The sequence below is a fragment of the Hyperoodon ampullatus genome (assembly GCF_949752795.1).
Source record: "Hyperoodon ampullatus genome assembly, chromosome: 16".
Classification (NCBI taxonomy): Eukaryota; Metazoa; Chordata; class Mammalia; order Artiodactyla; family Ziphiidae; genus Hyperoodon; species Hyperoodon ampullatus.
Window position 1 is genome coordinate 60,241,216 of NC_136929.1, and position 24,935 is coordinate 60,266,150.

A 24,935-nucleotide genomic window follows, 5' to 3' on the forward strand; every position below is an offset into this window, starting at 1 on the left:
TCCCTTGCGATTTATTTGACCCACTGGTTATTCAGAATGTGTTATTCAATTTCCACATTATTTGTGAATTTTCCAAGTTTCTTTGTTATTAATTTCTAATTTTATTCCACTGTGGTCAGAGAACATATTTAGTATGATTTTAATATTTATTTTTATTTATTAAGACTTCTTTTATGGCCTAATGTAACATGATCTATCCTGTAGAATATTCCATGTGAACTTGAGAAGAATGTGTATTCTGCTGCTGTTGCATGAATGATATACAGATGTCTGTTATGTAGCCAAAACAATCTTGAAAGGAGGAACAAAGTTAGAAGATTTACATCAGCTGATTTCAAGACTTACTATAAAGTTCCAGCAATAGACAGTGAGGTAATGGCATAAGGATAGACACACAGATCAATAAAACTTAATGGAGTTCAGAAATAGATCCATACCTATACGATCAACTGATTTTTAACAAAAGTACCAAAGTTATTCAATGAGTGCTGGAAAAACATCAACCCCTATCTAAGAGTATATCAAATATTAATTCAAAATGAATTATAAACCTAAATGTAACAGGTGAAACTAACAAATTTCAGAAGGAAACAAAGGAGAAAAATGCAAATTAAAACCATAACAAGACACCACTATACACTCACTAAAATGACAACAATTTAAAGGACTGCCAATACTGGTGAGGATGTGGAGCAACTGGAACTCACATACTGCTGATATGAATGTAAAATACTACAACCACTTTGGAAAAGAGTTTCAAAGTTTCCTATAAATTTAAAGACATACTTACCATATAACCAAGCCATTTTAGTTACTCCCAGGTTTTTATCCAAAGAAAACACACACACACAGACTTGTAAACAAATACCATAGCAGTTTTACTCATAAGTGTGCAAAACTAGAAAGAACCCAAATATCCAATAACAAGTGAATGGATAAACAAATTTGATATATTCATACAATGGAATATGGGTCGGCAATTTAAAAGAATTAACTCCAAGTAAACAAAACAATAGTTTTTTGTTTGTTAGTTTTTTTTTTAATTACCCGCTTGATTTATTTTTATTTTTTAAAGGTGTTTTTGGAATTGCCTTGTAGATATTAAAACCGATTCATGATGTGAGAATCCAGAGTATAGTATTTGGAAATGGCAGGAGGAAGTTGTGGGGAAAGAATTTTATGTCGAAGAGACTGTGTATTAGTTTTATCCATAAAGGGACTATAAATCATTTGGAACTGTCAAAATGAGTGCCTCTTGTGGTTGTGAGACCCTCATTGATGGGAGAAACTTGATGATCATCTGGCAGAGACGTTAAGAGAAGAATTGGGGAGTGTTGTGTGAAATGAAGGAAAACCATCCTTTAGCATTTTGGAATACAAAGATGTTGGGTAGGCCAAAAAGTTCGTTCAGGTTTTTCTGTAACAGCAGACAGAAAAAACGAACGAACTTTTTGGCCAGCCCAATATCTCAGTATTAAGTCGCACTTGAGAAGAAGTTTGATTTACAAAATGATATTAATGTTATATTAAACAAACAAAAAAGCCAGACACAAAAGAGTATGTATTGTGATTACATTATATAAAACTGTTGAAAAGGCAAACTAGTCTATAATGATGGAAAGCAAACTAGTATTTGCCTGCAGCTGGGGGGAAAGGAGGACTGACTGCCAAGGGACATGGTGGGGGCTTCCCTGATGGCACAGTGGTTTAGGAATCCACCTGCCAATGAAGGAGACACGGGTTCAAGCCCTGGTCCGGGAAGATCCCACATGCCACAGAGCAACTGAGCTCGTGTGCCACAACTACTGAAGCCCGCACGCCTAGAGCCCATGCTCTGCAACAAGCTACCGCGATGAGAAGCCTGCGCACCAGAATGAAGGGTAGCCCGCGCTCGACGCAACTAGAGAAAGCTGGCGTGCAGCAATGAAGACCCAACGCAGCCAAAAATTAATTAATTAATTAATTAATTAATTTTTTTAAAGGGACATGGGGGAACTTTTGAGGGGGACAGAAATATTCTACATCTTGATTGTGATGGTGATTACAAGGGAGTAATTATTTGTCAAAACTCGTCAAGCTAAACACTTAAAATGGATAAATATACCTAAGCAAAGTTTATTATAAGCAGTTGTTACTTGCAGGAAGAGAGGTGGCAGGTGTGGGTGACATGTGTCATTTTCTCCTTTGAATTTATATTATCAATATGTGTATTACCCCTGTAATTTAAAATCAGTTCATTACTGAGAAGTACTCAAATTATTTAAAACCCTTCCTAAATTAAATTGCTTCAAAGATTTACTTTTCTATAATATATAATTACCAATAACAGTCTAATTTTTTTCTCCTAGTAATACTATATTGTGCACTGGATCTGTGTTTCTTATCACCACTGTAGCAGTTGATAAATATTCCCTGTAATTCAAAAAATTTATAAGCCATCAATAACTAACCCATAACAGTGTTATAAATAAATAAAACTTACAATAATGTTTATATGACACTTACTTAATGCTGTGCTTATTTACTTTATACAAAGTGATTTTATTTACAGTACTTTTATATAGCCAAAATGACATTACTGAAGTTTACTAGGCAGAGGAACTGAAAAAGAAGTGTAGGAAGGTGCTGAGTCCTTCCTTAAGATCCTATAGTACCAAGACACCAGATATCTTCTACTTCACTAACAAAAACCACAACAAACAAACAAAAAGTAACCATATTCCGAAAGTCTGTAGCACCAAAACTATCCCTTTGCTACCACCATCTTAGTCCCCTTCACTGATAGAAGAAAGCTGGGACTCCTATTTCTCCTCTTCAGTACAACGGCGGTGGGGGTGGTGGTGGTATTTCAAGCCATACTAGCCCCCCCAATCTACAGCTATATCCTGAATTCAACAGTTGGCAGCATTCACAACTAGGGCACTCCTGTAACACCTAGGCCTGGGTGTCCAGATGCCTGGTTTCTTCTGCGTTATAAACTCAGAACTTATAAACTAAGTTTGTCTTCTGCTTCTCCCTTTTCTGCCTCTTGCTGGGAGGGGCCTTTGGACTTCCTTTCAAGGCTGTTCCTACTGTAAGCAAATTTGCCCAACTTCCCTTCCTCCCAAGTACCTGTTCTGCTGAGAGGAGTATAGTTTTCTCAGAAATAGGTCCAGTACCTACTATGTTTACCAGAAGAAAAGCATACAGAGGAATATTTTGGTCACATTATATTTAAAGTGTAGCCATGACCACAAACATCATATCCTCACTTAATGCCATCATGTTCACAAATAGAAATCTGAGAATTAAAAAACCTGGTAGGGCCCCCTAATCACTGCATGGAGCTAATGTCTGGTTTACTAGAAGATTCTGTCTGCACTGGTACCTAATACAATTTATCCAGAATGTGTTCTTATTATGAAAATATTCTAGCTGTTTTTCACAAAAGCTAAACAATATACTAAAGAACTTATTACCAGAAGAGAAGTATGAAGTCATCTGAAATAGCGCTTCCCAGCCTCTTTCACATCATAGCGCACGCACAATACACACACACAAATATTGGTACAGCACACTGAGATTAAGGGACAAGACCACAAGGGCTCCACCACCCAGATCCCTGGCTGGCCACCCCTAGGGCAACACATGAGATGAGAAACACTGATCTAACAGACCCTCGTGCTAATGCTCTGGGTCACTGCAGCAAACCAGAGGGAAGGTCATCGATACACTGTCATCAAGAAATTAGCTTAATAAAAAAATTGCTTCTGCTATACATATATCTAACCTACAATTCTTGTTCAAACCATGAAACGCTCCCAGTTCATGTCATCTCCACTACAAAGCTCTGTCAAATCTTTAAGGCCTGTCCCTGCTCTATGTTCCCAAACCACCTTTACTTTTATTAAACAATCACAATCTGTCTTATAGTTACCTATAGCTGTATTTATTTGTTAGATTAAATACCCCTTGAAGGCAGAGATCTTGTTTCATTCATTTTTATTTCCCTCTACTCCACAATAACAAAAAAAAGGTAGTTTGAACAACTAATGTTAAATCTGAAGTTGCGCTGAGTCATGTTCACCGACAATGCTGTTTGAACTTTACCATAATCATTGTACAGACCATGTACTTTCTCCCTCTCTATTCCAAAATTTGATTTAGCTCAACACTCTCAAATATTCCACTTTCCCAAAGTTTCAAAGGATACACAAAAACGTTAGTTTGCATTAGCCCCACGTTCACAAAACTTAGAAAACAAAAGAAAATGTCCAACCATTATAGAACTCTAACATCCAAGTATCAATTCCTTTATTCCAATCAAAAACAATGTTGCCAGAATCCAGCACAAAACTGAAAACACTGCTGCTACCAGCCACAGTCCGTAACAGTAACTTTAAATTGTCCAAGGGGAATAAGGAAGCATTTTAAATCACTGTCACTTCTACCGAAGGATTTCAGGCAATGAGAATTTATTCTCATACAAGAATAAATCTGCATTTTATCATTAAACAGTATGAGGACCTTAACTAGGAATTACCAGTTTATAACCCTTCTCCCCAAAATTTGTGAATATATCTGAATGTTAAATTTTTCTTATTTAGAATCATGATTTGTATTTTCATCTTCTCTTCCCCTTTAAAATATTTAATTTTTAATAGTAAGTAGAATAAATAGAAGTATAAGTAAGAAGTGAATAATTAACTAATATGAATTAGTACACAAATTAATGTCATGCAGCACCATTCCCCAAATATTCTATCTACTTCCTGTGTTTTTGTTTAAAACACCAGTTGCTAAAGTTATGAAAAATTTTTACAAAGTTTAAAAAGAAAAAAAGCCTCAATAAATGTTCTTAATTATACATTATTCCAAAACCAAGATACATATATATGATATTCATGGAACTAGATTCAAATTAACAAAATTAGTTCAAATTTACAAAGATACTACCTGTATAGTCCATGGCTCTCTGCTACACAGATTAATATCGTGTAACATCTAGCTGCTAGGTTGTTTATCATCTACGTATGCATCTCTACCGTCTATATATAGCCCAGTACTTAGTTAACATGATCATCCTTTTCATGCTACCTACTTTTTTCTTGCACATTTGAATTCTGAGAGGAACATGTAGATGTACTACACAATCTAATTATTTCCATGTCTGTCCAGCTACCTTCCTCCATACTCTGTTCAGCTTTCTACCTCTGTCTCTCTACTGTTATCTTAAATAAAGAAAAATCACTACAGTGTCTACCTGAATACCCTCTGAAAACATCACAAAGATGTTTGGAAAACTGGATATTTACCCTTCGCAATTCTAAGATAGGGAATGCAAAGAAAGAGTATACACTATTTCAACAAAGGAAGGGTCTATAACACAAATTCATTGCTGTCCCACTTTGTCTCTATAATTTAACGCTTCTACATTTAATAAGAAAACTTTTTGTTGTGTGTATTTTTACAGTCAAGGTATAATAAACTGGAATACATCAAGCTGTTTCAGAGACACAAAGTGTTTTAACATCTTTCTTACAATGTATAGCATTTATTACTCATCTTCATTTCAAAAAGGCTTTATTTCCATAAAGTCTCCTCATTCTATAATAATTTGTATACCATCTTTGGAAGTTACAAATTAACTACCTGTTATCATCAACTATTTTGAGAGAGACAGGATTATTCTTTTACTTCTTCTCTTCTTAGTTGGAGAGAGGAAAAAATTATTAAAAATATTTATTAATTTCCTATGTCACATCCCAACCCCAAACAACTGACCAAGAAGGTTCCTTTTGGTCTATAAATGTGCGGTATAATAATGGGTATTTTTACTTTGAAATTTCATATCAAAAGTGTGTTTTTAACTGGGTATTTAACGACATGACAAATACTGGTCCGGGTTTTTTGTTTAAGTATAATAATATCATATGTCTGACTATAATATTGTGATTTATAATATGAAATATACAGTTGGTGTTTGTCCACTGTTCCTGGTATAGAGCTCCTAAAACTCTTGGGATTTCCTAAGTGTAGAGCACAGTGAAGGTGTCTTTTGTTATGTTAATGAGGCAACTTTGGGATCATCTCGGGTAACCTAAGGTTGGGGTCTGGATGCCAGACCTGTGATGAGAGGGTTGGAACTTTTAGCCCCACCCCCCAAACTCGGGGGAGGGTAGAGGGGCTAGAGATTGAGTTCCACCACCAATGGCCCACAGTTTATTCAATCATGCCTCCATAAAAACTCGGGGGCTTCCCTCGTGGCGCAGTGGTTGAGAGTCCGCCTGCCGATGCAGGGGACACGGGTTCGTGCCCTGGTCTGGGAAGATCCCACATGCCGCGGAGCAGCTGGGCCCGTGAGCCATGGCCGCTGAGCCTGCGCGTCAGGAGCCTGTGCTCCGCAACGGGAGAGGCCACAACAGTGAGAGGCCCGCATACCGCAAAAAAAAAAAAGAAAGAAAACTCGGAAGGTCAGGGTCTGGACAGCTTCCAGGTTGGTGAATACACGGAGATGCTGGAGACTGGTGCGCTCTGAGGGAACATGAAAGGTCTGCTCCTTTCCCCCATACCTTGCCCTATGCACCTCTTCCATTTGGCTGTTTCTGAGTTGTATCTTTTCATAATAAACTGATAATCTAGTAAGCAAAATGTTTCTCTGGGTTCTGTGAGCCAAAGTAACTCAACACAAGGAGGTTTATGGCCAGTTGATCAAAGGCAGGCAGGGGTGGGGGTGGGGAGCAGTCTTGTAGGACTGAACCCTTAACCCATGGAATCTGACGCTATCTCCAGGTAGGTGGCATCAGAATTTAGCTGAACTGTAGGAAACCCAGCTGGTGTCGGAGAATTGCTTGGTGTGGGGAAAAAAATCCACACACTGGAATTAGTGTCAGAATCAGACTTACCTTTTAGACATACATGTTAAAATATTGATATATAAAACAGGATATCTGGAATTTGCTTCAAAATATTCCAGGGAAGGGTAACAGTGGGTAGGAATAGAAATGAAACAAGACTGGCCAAAAATTATAACTGTTTTAAAATGGTATACAGGAGTTCCATGTATTATTCTACTACTGTATGTTTCAAAGTTTTCTAAAATATTGCTTTTCTTTTTAAGTGTGCTGTGTTACCCAAGTACTAGAATCAGAAAACCTGGTTATCAACTAGGTGAGTGGACAATATTCATTATTTCTCTATGCCCTCGGTTTCCACCATCTGTGAGAAAAAGGGTTTGGACTAAAGTTCTGCATCTTGCTAGTTCAATTTTTTAATGATTCAAGTGCGTATGATTTCTACACTTTATACTTGGCTTAACAATTCTAACTATAATCCATGATGCTTTCATAGCTAAATCTGATGCAATGAACTGAAAACTGTTCAAAACCATTACCAAAATAACAATATAGTACTGTCAGTCTGCTTGGATTCTAAAGGCCAACTGTATTCATTGTATTACATACATCATTTTTAAAGGGACTTGAGCATCCACAGATTTTGGTATCCAAGGGGGCTCCTGGAACCAATTCCCCGCCAATACCAAGGGATGGCTGTACTTATCTCAGCTAGGCCTTCATTCCTAGATATTTTGCATTCCCCCAAACACCTTTTCTTCAAGTATTACCTCTCTTAGACTCTTTATTCTCTGGAGATAACTTTGTCAGAGAAAATAGAGGCCATCAGGCATGATCTGTTCCAGTTTCCATACCCTACTGCAGCCCATCCTTACTTCTATCTCTATTTCTTCCAAGTCCTTTCCAACTGAGACCCCTTCAAAACCTAACCACAACATATATCTCTTACTTCACATCCGTAACAGCTCCCCAGTATTCCAGGCTCAATCATTTATTCCTTTTCTAGCCAGGTCCTTAAGTCTGTTTTGCTCCAGTTTCTTCACAAACAGTAGTCGATCCCATACTTCTCAACAACTGAGAAACAACAAAAATAATTCTTTTAAGCATACTTCCTCCTCAAGCTAACGTGTGGTCCCTCCTTCCCATGAGTACCAAATTTTTAAACTGAGTTTCTACTGACTGGTTCCATCTACTACCTCAACTCTGACTCACTCCTCACCCTATTATAACCTAGCTCCCAGCCTCCACCACTCTCTGAGTTTTCCATTTAATCACCAGCCCCCAACCACAATGAACGGCTTATTTCAGGTCCTCATCATACCTCTCCTCTGCAGCATTTAATGCTGCAACTGTTATCCCTTTTTCAGGAAACTCTTTTCCCCTAAAGTTCTTTTTTAAATTTTATTTTCTTTAATTTTTTAATTATTATTATTTTTTGGCTGCATTGGGTCTTCATTGCTGCACGCGGGCTTTCTCTAGTTGAGGCGAGCGGGGGGCTACTCTTCGTTGTGGTGCGCAGGCTTCTCATTGCAGTGGCTTCTCTTGTTGCGGAGCACGGGCTCTAGGTGCACAGGCTCAGTAGTCGTGGTGCCGAGCTTAGTTGCTCCGCAGCATGTGGGATCTTCCTGGACCAGGGCTTGAACCCGTGTCCCCTGCATTGGCAGGCGGACTCCCAACCACTGCACCACCAGGGAAGTTCCTCCCCTAAAGTTCTTTTTTTTTTTTTTTTTTTTTTTTTTTTTTTTTTTTTTTTTTTTTTTTGTGGTACGCGGGCCTCTCACTGTTGTGGCCTCTCCCGTTGCGGAGCACAGGCTCCGGATGCGCAGGCTCAGCAGCCATGGCTCACGGGCCCAGCCGCTCCGCGGCATATGGGATCCTCCCAGACCGGGGCACGAACCCGTATCCCCTGCATCGGCAGGCGGACTCTCAACCACTGCGCCACCAGGGAGGCCCTCCCCTAAAGTTCTGATGCGACTCTTTGCTGTAAGCTTCCTACAGACTCATTCTTCAGTGGCACTCACTAGTCCTCTAAAATGATGTGGTTTCTGGGGTTCTTTCCTCCTAGTCCTCTTTTCTTCTTACCCCTACGAGCCCTTATCTATATTCTCTTAAATGCTCTAATCACTGTTTAAACTATTTTCCAAACCTTCACCACTGGCCACATCATCCTAGAACAGAGGTAGGCAAAATAGGGGCTGTGAGCCAAATCCAGCCCTCCACTTGATTTTGTAAATAAGCTTTGTTTCCCTATTGTCTTTTGCTGCTTTCATGCTCACAGCAGAGTGGAACAGTTGTGACATAAACAGTACAGCCCTCAAAGCCTAAAATATTATGACTCTTTACAGAGAAAGTTTGCTAACCTCTGTTCTAGAAGGTAAAACATACGAAGTAAATAGTTCTGATAACTTCCTGCCTTTGTTGGCCCCCAATGCCAGTGCTATTAGTCAGACCATCCATCTCTAAGACCCCTGAGAGTTTTCTAACTGTTCCTCCCAAGCTTTCTTCCCACCCTCACCAGTGTATCTCCTACAGTACAACCAAAGCAATAGTTCTCAATGCACAAAACCCACTTCCCGATTTAAACTTTTCCCCACAGTAAAGCTTGTTCACAATCTGGCCCCAGCCTATCTTTTCCAACTTTCTAATCACTCCACCTGTAAGAAATACTGAATGAATTTAGTTCCCCAGAGCATATGATGCTGTCTCTTACTTCCAGGCCCACCCAAGATTTACTACCAAAGAAATAACTACACATTTTTCTAGCTTCAGCTTAGGCACAATCATCTCCATGAAGCCTTTTCTGATTCACCCACGCTCTTTCCCTATGTGCCCACTGTACTCTCTACATAATTCCATTATAGTAATTATTTGTTTGCTTTTACATCATTTCCAGACTAGTCTTCCTTGAGCAGCGACCCTGAGGCAAAGTAGGAGAATGGTTATTCAGGGCACAGGATTTTAAAGTAGGAAATCTAGGACTGAATGCCAGTTTCGCCTCTTCCTGGCTATATGTTCTTAACAAATTATTGACCAGGGTATTTTTGCAGAAACTAACTCCTGAGGCCAGCAATTTGTTAAGTGAATACTGAAACACCCATGTTTGAGTAAATATCAACAACTTTTTTTTTTTTTTTTTTTTTTTTGCAGTACACGGGCCTCTCACTGCTGTGGCCTCTCCCGTTGCAGAGCACAGGCTCCATACGCGCAGGCTCGGCAGCCACGGCTCACAGGCCCAGCCACTCCGTGGCATGTGGGATCTTACGGGACCGGGGCACGAACCCGCGTCCCCTGCATCGGCAGGTGGACTCTCAACTACTGCGCCACCAGGAAGCCCTCAACAACTTTTTTTTGCAACTTTGTAAACAACTTTTTGCAACAACTTTGTACATGTCTTACTAAAGCATTCTAATACTTTGTTAGAGTGTGATAGGCAGTAGAGCAGGCACCTCTGTGCAGGGGAACAGAACATCTATTACAAACATACTGTGTTTCACTGCACTTTCCCCTGGAAGAACAGACTCTACACTTTCTGACGGCATTTTTTTTTTTTAGTCCTGGGGATATTATTTCCTCTAAAATATGTTCTTTTATTTTACCTGATAGTCGACAAGGTGGATCTTTGTAGGGGGCTCTTTTGTATTTATTTCTTTATTTATTTTTAAATATTTACTTACGTATTTATTTGGTTGCGTTGGCTCCTTAGTCGCAGCACGTGGGCTCCTTAGTTGTGGCTCCAGGGCTCCTTAGTTGTGGCATGCGAACTTAGTTGCAGCATGCATGTGGGATCTAGTTCCCTGACCAGGGATCGAACCCAGGTCCCCTGCATTGGGAGCAGGAGTCCCATCCACTGCACCGCCAGGCAAGTCCCAGTGGGGGGTTCTTTTAGAAATGCCACAAGAAGGACCAGGTGTGGGACTACCACTACATTCACCAGAATGGTCAGTTACCCATTCTCTAGCTATTGCTAACAAAAATTGCTTGTAAGTCACTTTATTCTGTGCATTAAGGCTACAATAAATTTTAAATGCATTGAATAAACCGCAATTGCTCAGATAGAAACCCACTTTCTTATACCATTTTCGAGTTTTCTGGAGGATATTGAAGTTTGCCAGGTATTGATCAGATTGATCAACTCCTTTCATACATTTATTATACCTAATATAGAAGTGGGCTTAGTTATCTGATGGCCAGTCCTCCTGTCTTCCTTTCCTGTAGATGCTACGGAGGCATCAGGAATAGTTGTCACCATGCAGACTAGCCTCATCTTTCCATATAAGAAGAATCACTTCTCCCTTCCGTAAGAATGTCATTTCTCCCCTCTGTAGATTTTTAGATTTCTCCTTTAACTGGTTTGGAAGACCACAATTCTCTTTTATAGTCTACAAACTCTGATTTTATTTTTCAACAATATTTCAGATGTGGACATACTATTGTAATAACTGTCTTGGTAAATATGGTGCCATGAACCGCGATAAGGTTGTAGGATCGACAATACTGTTTCTTGCAGTTTCTTTCCTTCACCTGTGTAAATCTCAAGGTTGCATATATATCCAGTTTCACTTTCGCTAACCACCCTGACCAAAATTCCACATTTTGTAAGTTTTCCAGCATTACAGGCTTCGAATCTGAGTCATCCTCTCCACTTTATCATTGCCTCCTCAAGTGATAGCTCTTGTTTGGGGATATAAATCGATTGAAATTTTGGTAGAAAATAATCCAAAAGAGGCTTAACTTTTGTAATTCTGTCTGCAGGAAGAGGAGTTTCCGAGTTATTGTTCAAGTGAAGAAATGTCATTATTTGTTTGAACCTTCTTCTCGTCATAATCTTTGGAAACATAGGTGTTTCAAGTAAGGGACCAGTCGGGATATTCTTTCCAGTGTGACTTTATCTGTCCCATCAAAGTTATTAATCCAAGAAACTTCTTCATTTCACTATTGGTTACATCAGTTCATTGTAAAGCCTTATCATACTTTTTATATGATTTTTCATTCTGTTGGTGATACACGTTTGTTTGGGAAGTGACCAACTCAACAAAGTCATTACCAAAAATTAATTCTGCTATTTCACTAACACTTTGTGGGTTATTACATTCAATAGCTACACCTAGGGGCTTCCCAGGTGGCGCAGAGGTTGAGAGTCCGCCTGCCGATGCAGGGGACACGGGTTCATGCCCTGGTCCGGGAAGATCCCACACGCCGCAGAGCGGCTGGGCCCACGAGCCATGGCCACTGAGCCTGCGCGTCCGGAGCCTGTGCTCCGCAACGGGAGAGGCCACAACAGTGAGAGGCCCACGTACCGCAAAAAAAAAAAAAAAAAAAAGCTACACCTGACACGCCTATAAAGTCTTCTAATTTTCGTGAAATGTCGTCTTCAATCCACTCTTCGGTAGAAGCAAAGGAGCATTCTCCAGCACCATGAGTTTCATTTTCAATTTCCATATCAGAATCAATAACTAAGGTTTTTTGCCTTTTTTTCATCTAATATTCACATGTCTGAATCAGAACTATACTCTGAAGAACTATCATCTTCTGAGACACCAGTATTATGCTGCTCGGACAATCAGAGAAAGTACCTGCATAAAATTCAGCTGAAAAATTCTTCTTCACTCAAAATTTCACAATGCGTCATTTTTTAAAATTTTATGGTACATTGCATTTATAATATACACAAGGTTGGAACAAAAACCTAATGGAGCAAAATGTGAATGATAACAACAACCATTAAGTTGTATAATGAAACCTTGATGAATTTTAAGTTCTAAAAACTTTGCATGGTGATGTTAATCGTATCACTCTCTAAAAAGGTATTGGTACATCTCCAGTTGATAAAGTTAGGGTAACAAAAGATGTATTAATACATCTCCAGTCAATAAATTGTTAAGCAAATTACTTAACTCATTTTCTTCATCTGTATAATGGCAATTTCGTAAGGATTATTTAAGATTATTCTTATAAGCAGAGTACCTTGTACACAGTAAGTGCTCAACAATCATTGATTATTGATATTGATAATCACTGATTATCATTATTTTCATTGTTTTATCCCCCACACTTAGTTCAGAATTCAGATAACTTCTGAGTAAAATAACTGAAGCAAGCTAGTTCTGCACACATTATTTTCAGCTGCATACTGAATATTTCCATTTGAACAACGTTTGGATGCCAAAACTTGTTATCCTTACTCCGAACTGTTTCAGTTAGAGTACCCAATCTGTTAAGGTTTGCCCAGGACTTTCCTGGTCTGAACACTGAAAAGTCCTGTGTCCTGAGAACTCCCTCAGTCCTAACCAAACCAGGACAGTCATCACCTTAAATTAGAGATATGTTGCAAACAATAAAAAACAGATCTGAGTTAATTTAAGATACAAGGGGAAGCGGGGAGACAGGAGAATTACTGGAAAAATACAGCACAATTCAAAGAACCAAAGGAAAATCTAAAGAATCAGATCTATGAAAAAATCAGGAGGAAAGCAACTCCAAAGACCTAGGTGGCAGGAATTAATGGAAGATTTCTTCACAGTACTTCTGCCAGGATGAATCACTTAGGTCCCAGTATCAGCTCATTCAAGATTTAAATGCCAGGGGACAGCATCTGATGGGCCTATTTTGTACCATCCAGAAAAAGTGAAGCACTTTAATTAACCAAAAAAAGCAGGAGCATTTAGATTAAAAATTCCACCAAGAGGTATCCAATGGAAGAGGAGTAGCTTCCAAAGGCGAAATCAGAATGCTGTTTCCAAAAGAAAGGGGAACAGATAAAAGATCACCATATCAACTGTTGCTAGAACATGCTATGCTTTCAACATTCCATGATTTAGTCACTGTTATTCATGTTATTTTTCTTTCTGTCTTGGCAAACTCCTCCTTCAAGACCTAGCTCAAGGGTGATCTTTTGTGTAACCTTACTCAATTTCCCCAGATATAGTCACTCCCTTTCTACATGCTCTCATAGTACTTTGCAAATTATGTACCTATATCAGAGAACTTATCATACTGCACATTAAGCATATGCTTAGATATCGGTCTCTCCTACCAAACTGAACTTCCCTAGAGCAAGGACAGCATTATTCGTATTTACAGTCTTTGGAATTAACAATGCCTCCCTGGCACATAGCAAATGCTACATAAGTGTTTAATAAATCTGTTATCTAAGTCACTAGGATAAAAACTGTATATGAAGCAACAAACTAAAAGGGAAGAAAGGAGCTACTACAGGTAAACATGCTGACAATATCAAAGAAAAAGCTGACAGACTAAGAGCAAGGGAATGACAGGCAAAAAAAATTATGAAGAGCAAAAACTCCATAAGCACAGAAATTAAGGCCAAAATTCTGACAAATCTAAGAACTTGAAGGCATCACTTATATAAGAGCAAAAAGTAATAGCCATATGCATAACGATGATTCTCAAGAACCAAGAAAATAACTAAATTATATTCTACTTAAGAAGGCAGAGACATGCATAGGACATTTTTAGAAACACTGACATTTCAAAATAAAAGAAAATTTGGTATGTAAACAAATAAACTTATAACCCAGAAAACTCAACAGTTCAGAATGATTAATTCCAAGTTAATATAGTCATGATTCATTTTACCATGTTTTAATTGTTAATGTTCGTATCCTAAGCTGTGGCAAAGTTTTTAATGGCAAAATGACGAAGTATAGCTACATCCTCCTTACATATTTAATACTGCTCTACTTTGAAGGTAAAGGAATAGAGACTTGGAAATGAGAATATAGCCAAACCTTATGCTAAGAAAACAAAAAGTCAACTTAGGAATGCTGTCAGTCACGGAAAGAAAATATCACTGACTTTGAAGTTAGATTTTCTAGATACATTTTCTAACTCCTTTACTGGATCCCAAGAAGTCAGGTGACTTTTTCACTTCAAATGTTATTCAAGTCTTTATCATATTTCACCCAAACAACTAAAATTCATTTCACCAAATATGATAACTCTGACATCATGACATTAAACTACTCTTTATCATCTGAACCGCCTGATCAGTCTAACATCAATATTGGGATATATCCTGAAGCACACAGCATCACCAATTGAAGGTTTTTTTAAATCAAAAATACTTAAACTAAAGATAATTAAGCCTTTCAAACTAACCTCCAGTTTACAGAAAATTCAGAGGGTCGTAAGAAATAGGAGGAACTAGTTAAGCAACACTACAAAGAGAAAGACATATCCAGTAATTAGGACAGTCTGATAGGTTGAATCATATGAAACTGCTGGTATTTGGCTGTTTTGAACCTCAAAAATGGCCATTTCATGCGGTTTGACTTAATATAAGGAAACTGACCTGATTTCTTCTTCACTAAATTAATGGCATTTTTTAAATGGTGGGGAAAAACAGCAGAAAGGAGGAAGCAACCCAAGGATCCATCAGTGGATAAATGGATAAGCAAAATGTGGTATATCCATACAATGGAATATTATTCAGTCATAAAAAGGAAGGAAATTCGGACACACACTGCAACATGGATGAACCTTGAAGATATTATGCTAAGTGAAATAAGTCAGTCACAAAAGGAGAAACATTGTATGATTCTACTTAAGTGATGTTCCTAGAAGAGTCAAATTCATAAAGACAGAAAGAAGAGAGGTTGCCAGGGGCTGGGGAGAGTGGAAATGTAGTTAGTTTAATGGGGACAGAGTTTCAGTTGGGGAAGATGAAAAAGTTCTGGAGATGGATAGTGGGAATGGTTACACAATGATGTGCATGTATTTAATGCCACAGAACGGTACACTTAAAAGGTTAAAATGGTAAATTTTATATTATGTATATTTTACCACAATAAAAAACATGGGGGTCCTAGAGAAATGGAAATAAAAACAAAAATAAACAAATGGAACCTAATGAAACTTAAAAGCTTTTGTACAGCAAAGGAAACCATAAACAAGATGAAAAGACAACCCTCAGAATGGGAGAAAATATTTGTAAACAAAGCAACCAACAAAGGGTTAATCTGAAAAACATATAAGCAGCTCATGCAGCTCAATATCAAAAAAACAAACAACCCAATACAAAAATGGGCAGAAAATCTAAATAGACATTTCTCCAAAGAAGATATACAGACTGCCAACAAACACATGAAAGGATGCTCAACATCACTTATCATTAGAGAAATGCAAATCAAAACTACAATCACCCCACACCAGTCAGAATGGCCATCATCAAAAAATCTACAAACAATCTAGAAGATGGTACAGATGAACCGGTTTGCAGGGCAGAAATAGAGACACAGATGTAGAGAACAAACGTATGGACACCAAGGGGGGAAAGTGGCAGGGGTTGGGGTGGTGGTGGTGGTGGTGGTGGGATGAACTGGGAGATTGGGATTGACATATATGCACTAATATGTATAAAATAGATAAGTAATAAGAACCTGCTGTATAAAAAATAAATAAAATAAAATTCAAAAAAAAATCTACAAACAATAAATGCTGGAGAGGGTGTGGAAAAAAGGGAACCCTCTTGCACTTTTGGTGGGAATGTAAACTGATACAGCCACTGTGGAGAACAGTAGGGAGGTTCCTTAAAAAACTAAAAACAGAACTACCATATGACCCAGCAATCCCAGTACTGGGCATGTATCCTGAGAAAACCATAATTCAAAAAGAGTCATGTACCACAGTGTTCACTGCAGCACTATTTACAATAGCCAGGACATGGAAGCAACCTAGGTGTCCATCGACAGATGAATGGATAAAGAAGAAAGATGTGGCACATATATACAATGGAATATTACTCAGCCATAAAAAGAAACGAAATTAAGTTACTTGTAGTGAGGTGGATGGACCCAGAGTCTGTCATTACAGAGTGAAGAAAGTCAGAAAAGAGAAAAATACTGTATGCTAACACATATATATGGAATCTAAAAAAAAAAAAAAAAAAAAAGGTTCTCATGAACCTAGGGGCAGGACAGGAATAAGACACAGATGTAGAGAATGGACTCGAGGACATGGGGAGGGGGAAGGGTAAGCTGGGACAAAGTGAGAGAGTGGCATGGACATATATACACTACCAAATGTAAAATAGATAGCTAGTGGGAAGGGTCCACATAGCACAGGGAGATCAGCTCGGTGCTTTGTGACCACCTAGGGGGGTGTGATAGAGAGGGTGGGAGGAAGATGCAAGAGGGAGGGGATATGGGGATATATGTATACATATAGCTGATTCACTTTGTTATACAGCAGAAACTAACACAACAATGTAAAGCAATTATACTCCAATAAAGATGTTAAAAAAAAAACCATGGTGGGAAGAGTCTCTTAAAGGAGACTTAAGAAATATAACCAAATGTGATCAGATCTTGTGTAATCATGGTTCTAACAACCAAATGTTAAAAAAAAAAAAAATTAAAGGACAACTGGGAAAATTTAAATGTGGATTACATTAGCTGTTATTAGGAAATGATTGTGTCAGGGTGATGTGGTATTTATTTAAGAATGCACTCTTATTTTTTAGAGAAGTATGTTAAGTCTTCAGGAGTAAATTGTCATGATTGACATATAAGAAAATTTTAAAAATTATTTCTCTATGAATGTGTCTTAATCTCCCAATATTTTACCTATCATAATAAAAAGTTTGGACTTGATTTGGGAAGCAGTAAAAAAAAAAAAAAAAAAGGCACTGAAAGAGTAGAAGTTTCAGTTAAAAAGCATACTTTAAGAAAATTATTGTGCTGGTGATACTTACAATGAAGGTACTTATTTAAGAAATATTTTAGTGCTTATTTTGTTCTAGCCACTGTACTAAGAACTAGGTAATGGAGGTACATATAGGAGAAACAGATAAAACATAATAAAAATATATTATCTAACCACAGTGAGGGAAGAAAGGTTCCTAACAACCTGGGGGGCGGTGAGGGGAGATTCAGAAAGATTTCTCAGAGCTAAATCCAGAGGTGAGTATTTAAGAGGGGTAGGAATTAACCATGCAACAGGAGGCAGGGAAGGATATTCCAGTCAGCAGGATAGCCCTGAGAATAGAAACAGAATTGGCAAGCAGGGGAGGGCCGGATTCCAGATTATGTATAAGCATATAAGAAGTTCAGTGTTGTTGCTAGAGCTTAAAGGTGTGGAGATGGGGGGTGGGGGACAGACACAGAACCTGGAAAAATAACCAGGTATCAGGCTCACTAAAAAATCTCATGAACTGGGGGAAGAACACCACTTTGGAGGCAACTTTTAAACTGCTAGATGATAAGTAATAAGGCTGAAAGTAGGCTGGAGGCAGTGGAATAGAGAGGCAGGGCCCAAATCCAGAGACAGCACAGAGATTCAAGCTACATGACTGGCATCTGACTGAATGTGGAAGATGAGGAAGGAGTCCAAGATACCTCTCAAATTTCAAGTTCAGGTCACAGTGAGAGTGATGATGCCATAAACAGAAAAAAGAAAAAACAAAGGCTTTAAACACTTTCAGCTTGAGAAGCTGATGTGATGCTCATGTGATTAATTTCCAGCAGATGATTAAAACAGATTTAAGTTCCCCAGACTGAAATGACCGTTAAAACTAAGGGAACTGCTAATATGGGCAAGAAAAAGCCAATAAAGAAGTGAGTTGTGGACAGAATCCCAAGGCATGCCTATAATCAATGGGAAGAAAGAAGAGCCAGCAAAGCCAACAAAAAAGAGTAATCAATGAGGGAGAAGGACCAGGAAAGATTATATGTCCAGATAGTGAATTTGAGAAAAGATAATTATAAGTGTACCTGCTATATGACGTATAGATTCCTGAAAAACTTCATGTTCTGCAAAATTAGGAAGAAAGAGGGAAATATATCAAGATAGTTGGAGCAATAAGCACCTTTAAGACAGAACATATGGTTAATTGGAGCCAAGAGGCATACTCCTGGGCTTGCTATTTTCAACTGTTTCTGTACTTCAACTACTTGTGTTCAACTGCTGCTACTTGGGAGGGCTAAACAGTTAATGTGCTGGTAAAAATCAAGTATCAACCAACATGAATTCTGCATGAACTAACATCATTCCTCTTTATCATTCAAGCAAGAATTAGTTTATGTTACATAAATACATTATAGCAGAACAGACTGTCAAAGGAGGGCTGTAGGCAATGGTATCAATGCCATAAAGTCAATAACAAAAGAAATTATTAATATTTTAGAATAATACTGTACCTTTCACTCCCAAGTACATTATCTAGTCTCTTTTAAAGAGTATTTATTAAATTTTATATACTGGTCACTAAATGACCCAAGGTCCCTACCATGAGTGGGCTTCTTGACAGAGACCACATACTTTAACAGCTGCAATATACACACAGAATTTGTTGTACATTACAGCAATCTATCCCAAAGAGGTAAAGGAAAACTCACTTAGAAAAAAGCACAGAGAGAAGGGAAAAAATAGGGACTGATTGTAAATAAGTATGTTATTAGTCAGGAAAGGCCCTGTGGAGAATTTCTGAAGTTTTTTTTTTTGGGGGGGGGGGTACGCGGGCCTCTCACTGCTGTGGCCTCTCCCGTTGCAGAGCACAGGCTCCAGACGCGCAGGTTCAGCGGCCATGGCTCACGGGCCCAGCCGCTCCGTGGCATGTGGGATCTTCCCAGACCGGGGCACGAACCCGTGTCCCCTGCATCAGCAGGTGGACTCTCAACCACTGCGCCACCAGGGAAGCCCTCTGAAGGTTTTTTTGAACTATAATGACATGGTATGGCAGAATTGCAATCTTGGTGTTCCAGAGATATATGAAAGAGTATGAGTGAAGAAGGAGTTTGCCAGAGTGAGCCCCACCAAACAGACAGCAAAAGAAGGCATTCAGGAGAACAGCATATATAAAGGCATGGGAAGGAAACGTATTGGTTACAGCCCCATCTCAAGTACTTTATCATCGATAGCAATACAAAATATATAGGAAATATAAGGAAAAGCGGTAGGTGAGGTAGAAAAGGCAGACCTTTTTATGAAATTATGTGGGGCATGCTAAGGACTTTTAATTTTATCCTGAATGCAATGGGATGATTTGCCAGGGAAGTAACACAAGAAGATTTCAGAAAGATCAATCCATAAGTTCACTGGGGAGGGAAGATACAGGGAAACCAGGTGCACTATCACACCTGTATAGGAGACAGTGATAGGGGCCTAAACTAGGGCAGGGTGGTAAGGTTGGTAACAAAGGTAAAAATATGAGGGCTCATCAGATGACTAACACAGAAAAGTGAAGGAAGGGAAGAAGGGAGTCAAAGTCAAGGATAAGGTTTGAAGCTTGAACAGTTAGGTAGTATTTCTTACCAACAAAGGTTCCAGAGAGAGAAGCAAGTTTGGTAGTGCTAGATGAATTTACAAATGAGAAGATATTTATTTATCCCTAGTATTAGAAATTGAAGCCTGAAGTTTAAGTGTTAAGGCCAAAGATATGGGTTCTTATTTTTCAGTGAAACTGATGAACTGGCTTCTTACTAATAAGGAAACTTTGCAAAAGTGAAAAAATAGAAAGTAAATAAATCAAATGATAAATAGGATGTCAAAAGTTTTTATTTGCAAGATTTTAAAATATAAAAATAGGAATTTCCCTGATATAGGCAAGATTTATTAAATATTTTCCCCATTCATTAACCTTCAGATGTGCATCCATACAAGTCAAGTCTTAGGCTCCACTCAGTGAAGAGACAGTAAAGCATAGTGAGCAAGAGTTCTGGCTTTAGTGTCATGCGGCTTCACTTTAAGTCTAGGCTCTGCCACTTAAACCACCCTAGGACTTGGGGCTAGTAACTTAAGAACTGCAGGCTTCAAGTTTCTTTGGAAGTAAATGTGGATAATAATACATACATACTTTATAGGACTGTGAAGACTAGATAAATAATCCATATAAAGTACTTGGTACAGGTTGACTGTAAACATTCAGTAAGTGTTAAGAATTTTCAAATAATTATTTGTTGTCACTGATGAAAATGTCATATCTTTGAAGTGTACAGGAGCAAGAAAAACTTGACCTGGCTGGCAGTTACCTGCATGTTTGATTTTTAAGTATTTACTAAATGGAACTATGTATTTCCTAGTTGTAGCTACAAAATCCATTCACCCTACCCAAGCCTTGAACTGCTGTCCATGATAATTACTCCCTCCCCTACCTCCATCTATAAACCTCACGATAAGCGTTATCCCTTTTCTCTCCTGTGAGCTTCACACAGAAGAGGAAGAGAACGGAAGAGGAGGAGGTTCAAATCCTCATTCCATGTTAGGACCATCCCCGATCTCAATTTTTGGGAAAATTCCTCTTTACATATGGGATAACAGTACCATTCCTCCAGAATTAATTCTAGATATTACTGCCAGTCACCTTTTTCCATTCCTGTAATCATGTTACACCTCCTAACTCTACTCTAGAATAAATTCCTTCAGATCTCTATATCAAGAAGTTTCCAAGCAATTCTTTGCCACAAAAATATTCTCAGACCACCACAAGCCACCTGGAAGTCTCACCTCTTCACTCCTTAATCTAATCTCTTCTTTTTCACCTGGATCTTTATTCACTAATTTCTCACGTGCCCTGTTCAAGTTTAGTCCATACTTTCTATAAAATTCACCAACCTTTCTTCTATGAAGCTATTCCCAACTGAATGACTATGAAACTACTTTCTTCCTGAACCCTCTCCCTACTCACAATTCCCTAGCATAACCCCACACTTTTATTTTCTTTAGAAAATATGTATTTTATTCTTGCGCCTAGCATCTTATTTGTGTATCAGCTGGCTATATAATTTATGTTTTATCTTTTATCTATCCTATGTGTGAAAAAGTAGGAATGTTATCTCATCAAAGTACATCTCACTGTTTTTGAAATAGCCTGATAATCACTGCTATTTAGTCACAGAGCTAAGCTGCAACATAAGTTTCTAGTGTCATATAGTTTCTAAAATGGATAAGACTAAACTAGATATGGTGTCTAGTCTCAGTTACACCAAATTCTACAATAAAGTCACTTGATCAGATTTGATCCCAGTTCATCCTTTAGTCACATTTCTAGCATCCCTCTCTCTCAGCAATCCTACTACAGCAGTAACTGAAGAGTCCTACATCCCCAGGACTCTTCAATTACCACTCCCTGATGTCTGGAATGCCCCCTTCCTTGCTCTCTCCCTCTCCCAGGCCAACTTTCTTTCATTCAGGGTCAGCTCACTCCCATTCATCCACTAGGAATCAACCAGAATATCTCCCTTGACTGTTCAGCTCCAAGTCAGGATCTTCTCATGCATTCTCAGAATACACTTATTGATGTACTGCATTGTAATTATCAGTTTACTTTCCTACACTCCTACAGAACTGTAAAGGTAAACTCCTTGAGGTACAGACTGAACAATGTTAGATACCCAATAGACAATGAATGAATGAATGCTCATACCCACTCCATGACCTTGTGCAGGCTGTACACACAGTCTTGAGTTTCCTCGTCTAAAGTACTTTCCTCCTGTAAAGTGCTGATAATGTTACACCTAGCTCATAAAGTTGTCACAGGATTAAAAGAGGTATCATGAAGCTCTTAGTATAGTGTCTGACACACGGAACTACCATTTGAATGTCTGCTATTTCATGCCTTAGTTACCCTCCTGAATCCTGGGAATTGTAATGTCACCAATATTTTCAGGCTGAAAGGCTTAGCAAGCATGCATCCAGAAGTCACTGGTTACATTCTGATTATCAGCAGATATTTACTGTGTGCCTATTATGTACAGAAGTCCTTACTAGGTATCACTGAGCCACCAGAAACAATAGGGGTAAAAAATAAGACAAAAACCTGTACCAGTATCCAAGAGAGGAAAGAATGTTAATTAGTTCTTCTGTACAAACAATACAGGTATTTTTTCAAACTACATTAACTTTTGTTTTATAATAGGGGTTAGCTTCAAGAACAATTACTGATGAGCAATATTCAAACTTAAGTCCTATCATCAAGTGGACCAATAACAAGAGGCAGTTCCAAAATTTCTTGTTGCTATTCCTAGGTTTCACTTTTGCTTCTAAGTGTCAATATTTCTCACAAAAGAAATTTAACCATGACCAGGACAGAGGTAGATGAACTTTATTTGTCTCAATCAAATGGGAATTCCATAGTATTTCCTAATTGGTGTGTAATTTTATAGCTCCAAAAAATGGCCGGTGTTTTCTCTATTTTTCTACAAAACAGAACGCTGACTGGCATTATTTTCCCTCACCACCTTCTCTCTTTATGACAGGATAAAATGCACACTTCTTAGTCACAATGGCCCCTTAGCAAGAATGACAAAACTGCAAATCATGTCACCTAGTATTAGAAGAGGAGGCTGTGGACTTGGAACACTTTCCCCCTAACAAATCCAGAGGTGAGAGTCCCAGTGAAGTTTGTGCATTAAACTACACTGCTTTTGGTAGCTGCAGAGAGACCTCTAGCGCTGCCTGGATAAGCCGAGTTTGCAAATAGTACCTGCTAATGTCACCTTAATGAGACAATGGCAACATGCTGAGTAGCAACAGAGTAACCGCAATGACTGTTTACAGTTTTGCAATCATTTGGAAATTCTACCAGTTTGGAGCAAGAAATATATACAAGGCCGTATGAACGTATATATCCAATTTATTTCAGTAAAACGTGTCAAAGAAATGATCACCCTATGCACACCCCCACTACAAGAAAAGGCTCAGAAAACAGGTCCTGTGCGCGGAGGTCAGAACAACGTCTCTTCCAAAGCCTCCACACAATAGATGGTAAACTATTGTCCACCTTCAGCTTGCTCCAAATGCCAGCAGTAAGGAGAGTATGAGCTGGAAAAGCTCAGCACGACTGCTCCAGAGAACCGCACCGGAATATTAGAAAACGGTCCTGGCGCATCCTACCCTCCCCCATCCACCACCCTCCGACAAGTCAGTTACCCGGCTGGTCCCCACCCCCCTCTGCGGGCCGCCACCGCCCGCCTGGGCCCGGCTCGCAGAAGGTAGGCGCGGGGACCGGCAGAGTCGAGGCTCCATGTGCGGCAGCGCGGGAGGCACTGAGGGGGCTGCGCCGGGCAAGGCTGCATGGGGAGCGGGCGTGAGCCGCGGCCGCCCCCTCGGTAAGGCGGTCGACAGACCCGGGCGGCAGCATCCCCGGCCCGCGAGGCCCCGACCCGCGGACCCCGCCTCAGCTCCACACCTCTTCCTCGCCGACAGCAGGCCGCGCCCGCGTGACGGGGCCGAAAACCCCGGTATTTCCAGGTCTCTGCGCCGGCAGCTCCGGGGGGCGGCTGCAGCCCGGCCCGCGTCCCGCCGCCCGCTCCGCCCAGCCCCTAGCCGCGATGACGAGAGGCGGCGGCCAACTCCGACCCACCGCGAGCCGGCAAGAACCAGCCCGGCGCCGGCCCCCCGCCCCTCCCTGCCGCCTCAGGGCCGGCGCGGCCAGGCTGGCGAGCCGGGCGGGCCCCAGCCGCGGAAGCACACTCACCTCTACATCTCGGCCCTTATTCTTAAAGCTCTTGATGCGGTGGTTCTCCAAGCCGGGGTTCTCGGCCATGGCTGCGCGCTGCTCCGGCGGCGGCTACTCCGGCGGCTGCGGCGGCGAGTCTCGGCGCGGGAGGGGGAGGTGGGGGAGGGCCGGAGGGAAGGGAGGGGGAGGGGGAGAGAAGAGCACGTTCTGTGACGCCTCCGAGCGCGAGGTGGCAGCAGCGCCGGGGGAGGCTCAGGCGGACAGGCGGGAGGGGCGGGGCGGGAACAGCGCTGAGGAACCGCGGGAGCCTGGAGAGCCTTGAGTCACGTGACGCAGGCGGCCTCCGGCCTGGATGCTAGCCGACTGGATGTGCCCGATGGTTCTCGGGATGACCCCCGCCCACCCCCGCCCCCCAGCAAGGACTCCCCACAACCCCTCGGAGCTGCAAGTCATGCGCCAGAAATGGAGCCAGACTTAGCCGCTTTTACTGCCCCCGAGACGCAGAGCTGCGGCAGGAAACTACAGCTCCCAGCATGCCATTCTTCGGAGGGGATAATTCTCCCGGCCTTGACAGAACCAGGAGAATGCCGGGAACCCTAAGCGCGCGGCTTTCTGCGGGCTGCGCTTTGAGCGCCTGGGCGCGAGACTCCGCCCCCAAGGCCGCCTCTGGGCGGGGTGGGGTGGGAGGA

The 24,935-nt window shown here is 40.3% G+C and overlaps 1 protein-coding gene across 1 annotated transcript in view; it reads right to left on the reverse strand.

Moving 5' to 3' along the window:
• The window catches only part of KPNA3 (karyopherin subunit alpha 3), a gene marked incomplete at both ends in the record, with an annotated part of 86,546 nt that extends 62,213 nt beyond the window's left edge, over window positions 1-24,333 (reverse strand). The window contains one exon of the mRNA XM_079721687.1: window positions 24,265-24,333. Coding sequence (XP_079577813.1) covers window positions 24,265-24,333 — 69 coding nt within the window. The remainder of the gene's footprint in view (window positions 1-24,264) is intronic.
• Between the last annotated feature and the right edge of the window lie 602 nt (window positions 24,334-24,935).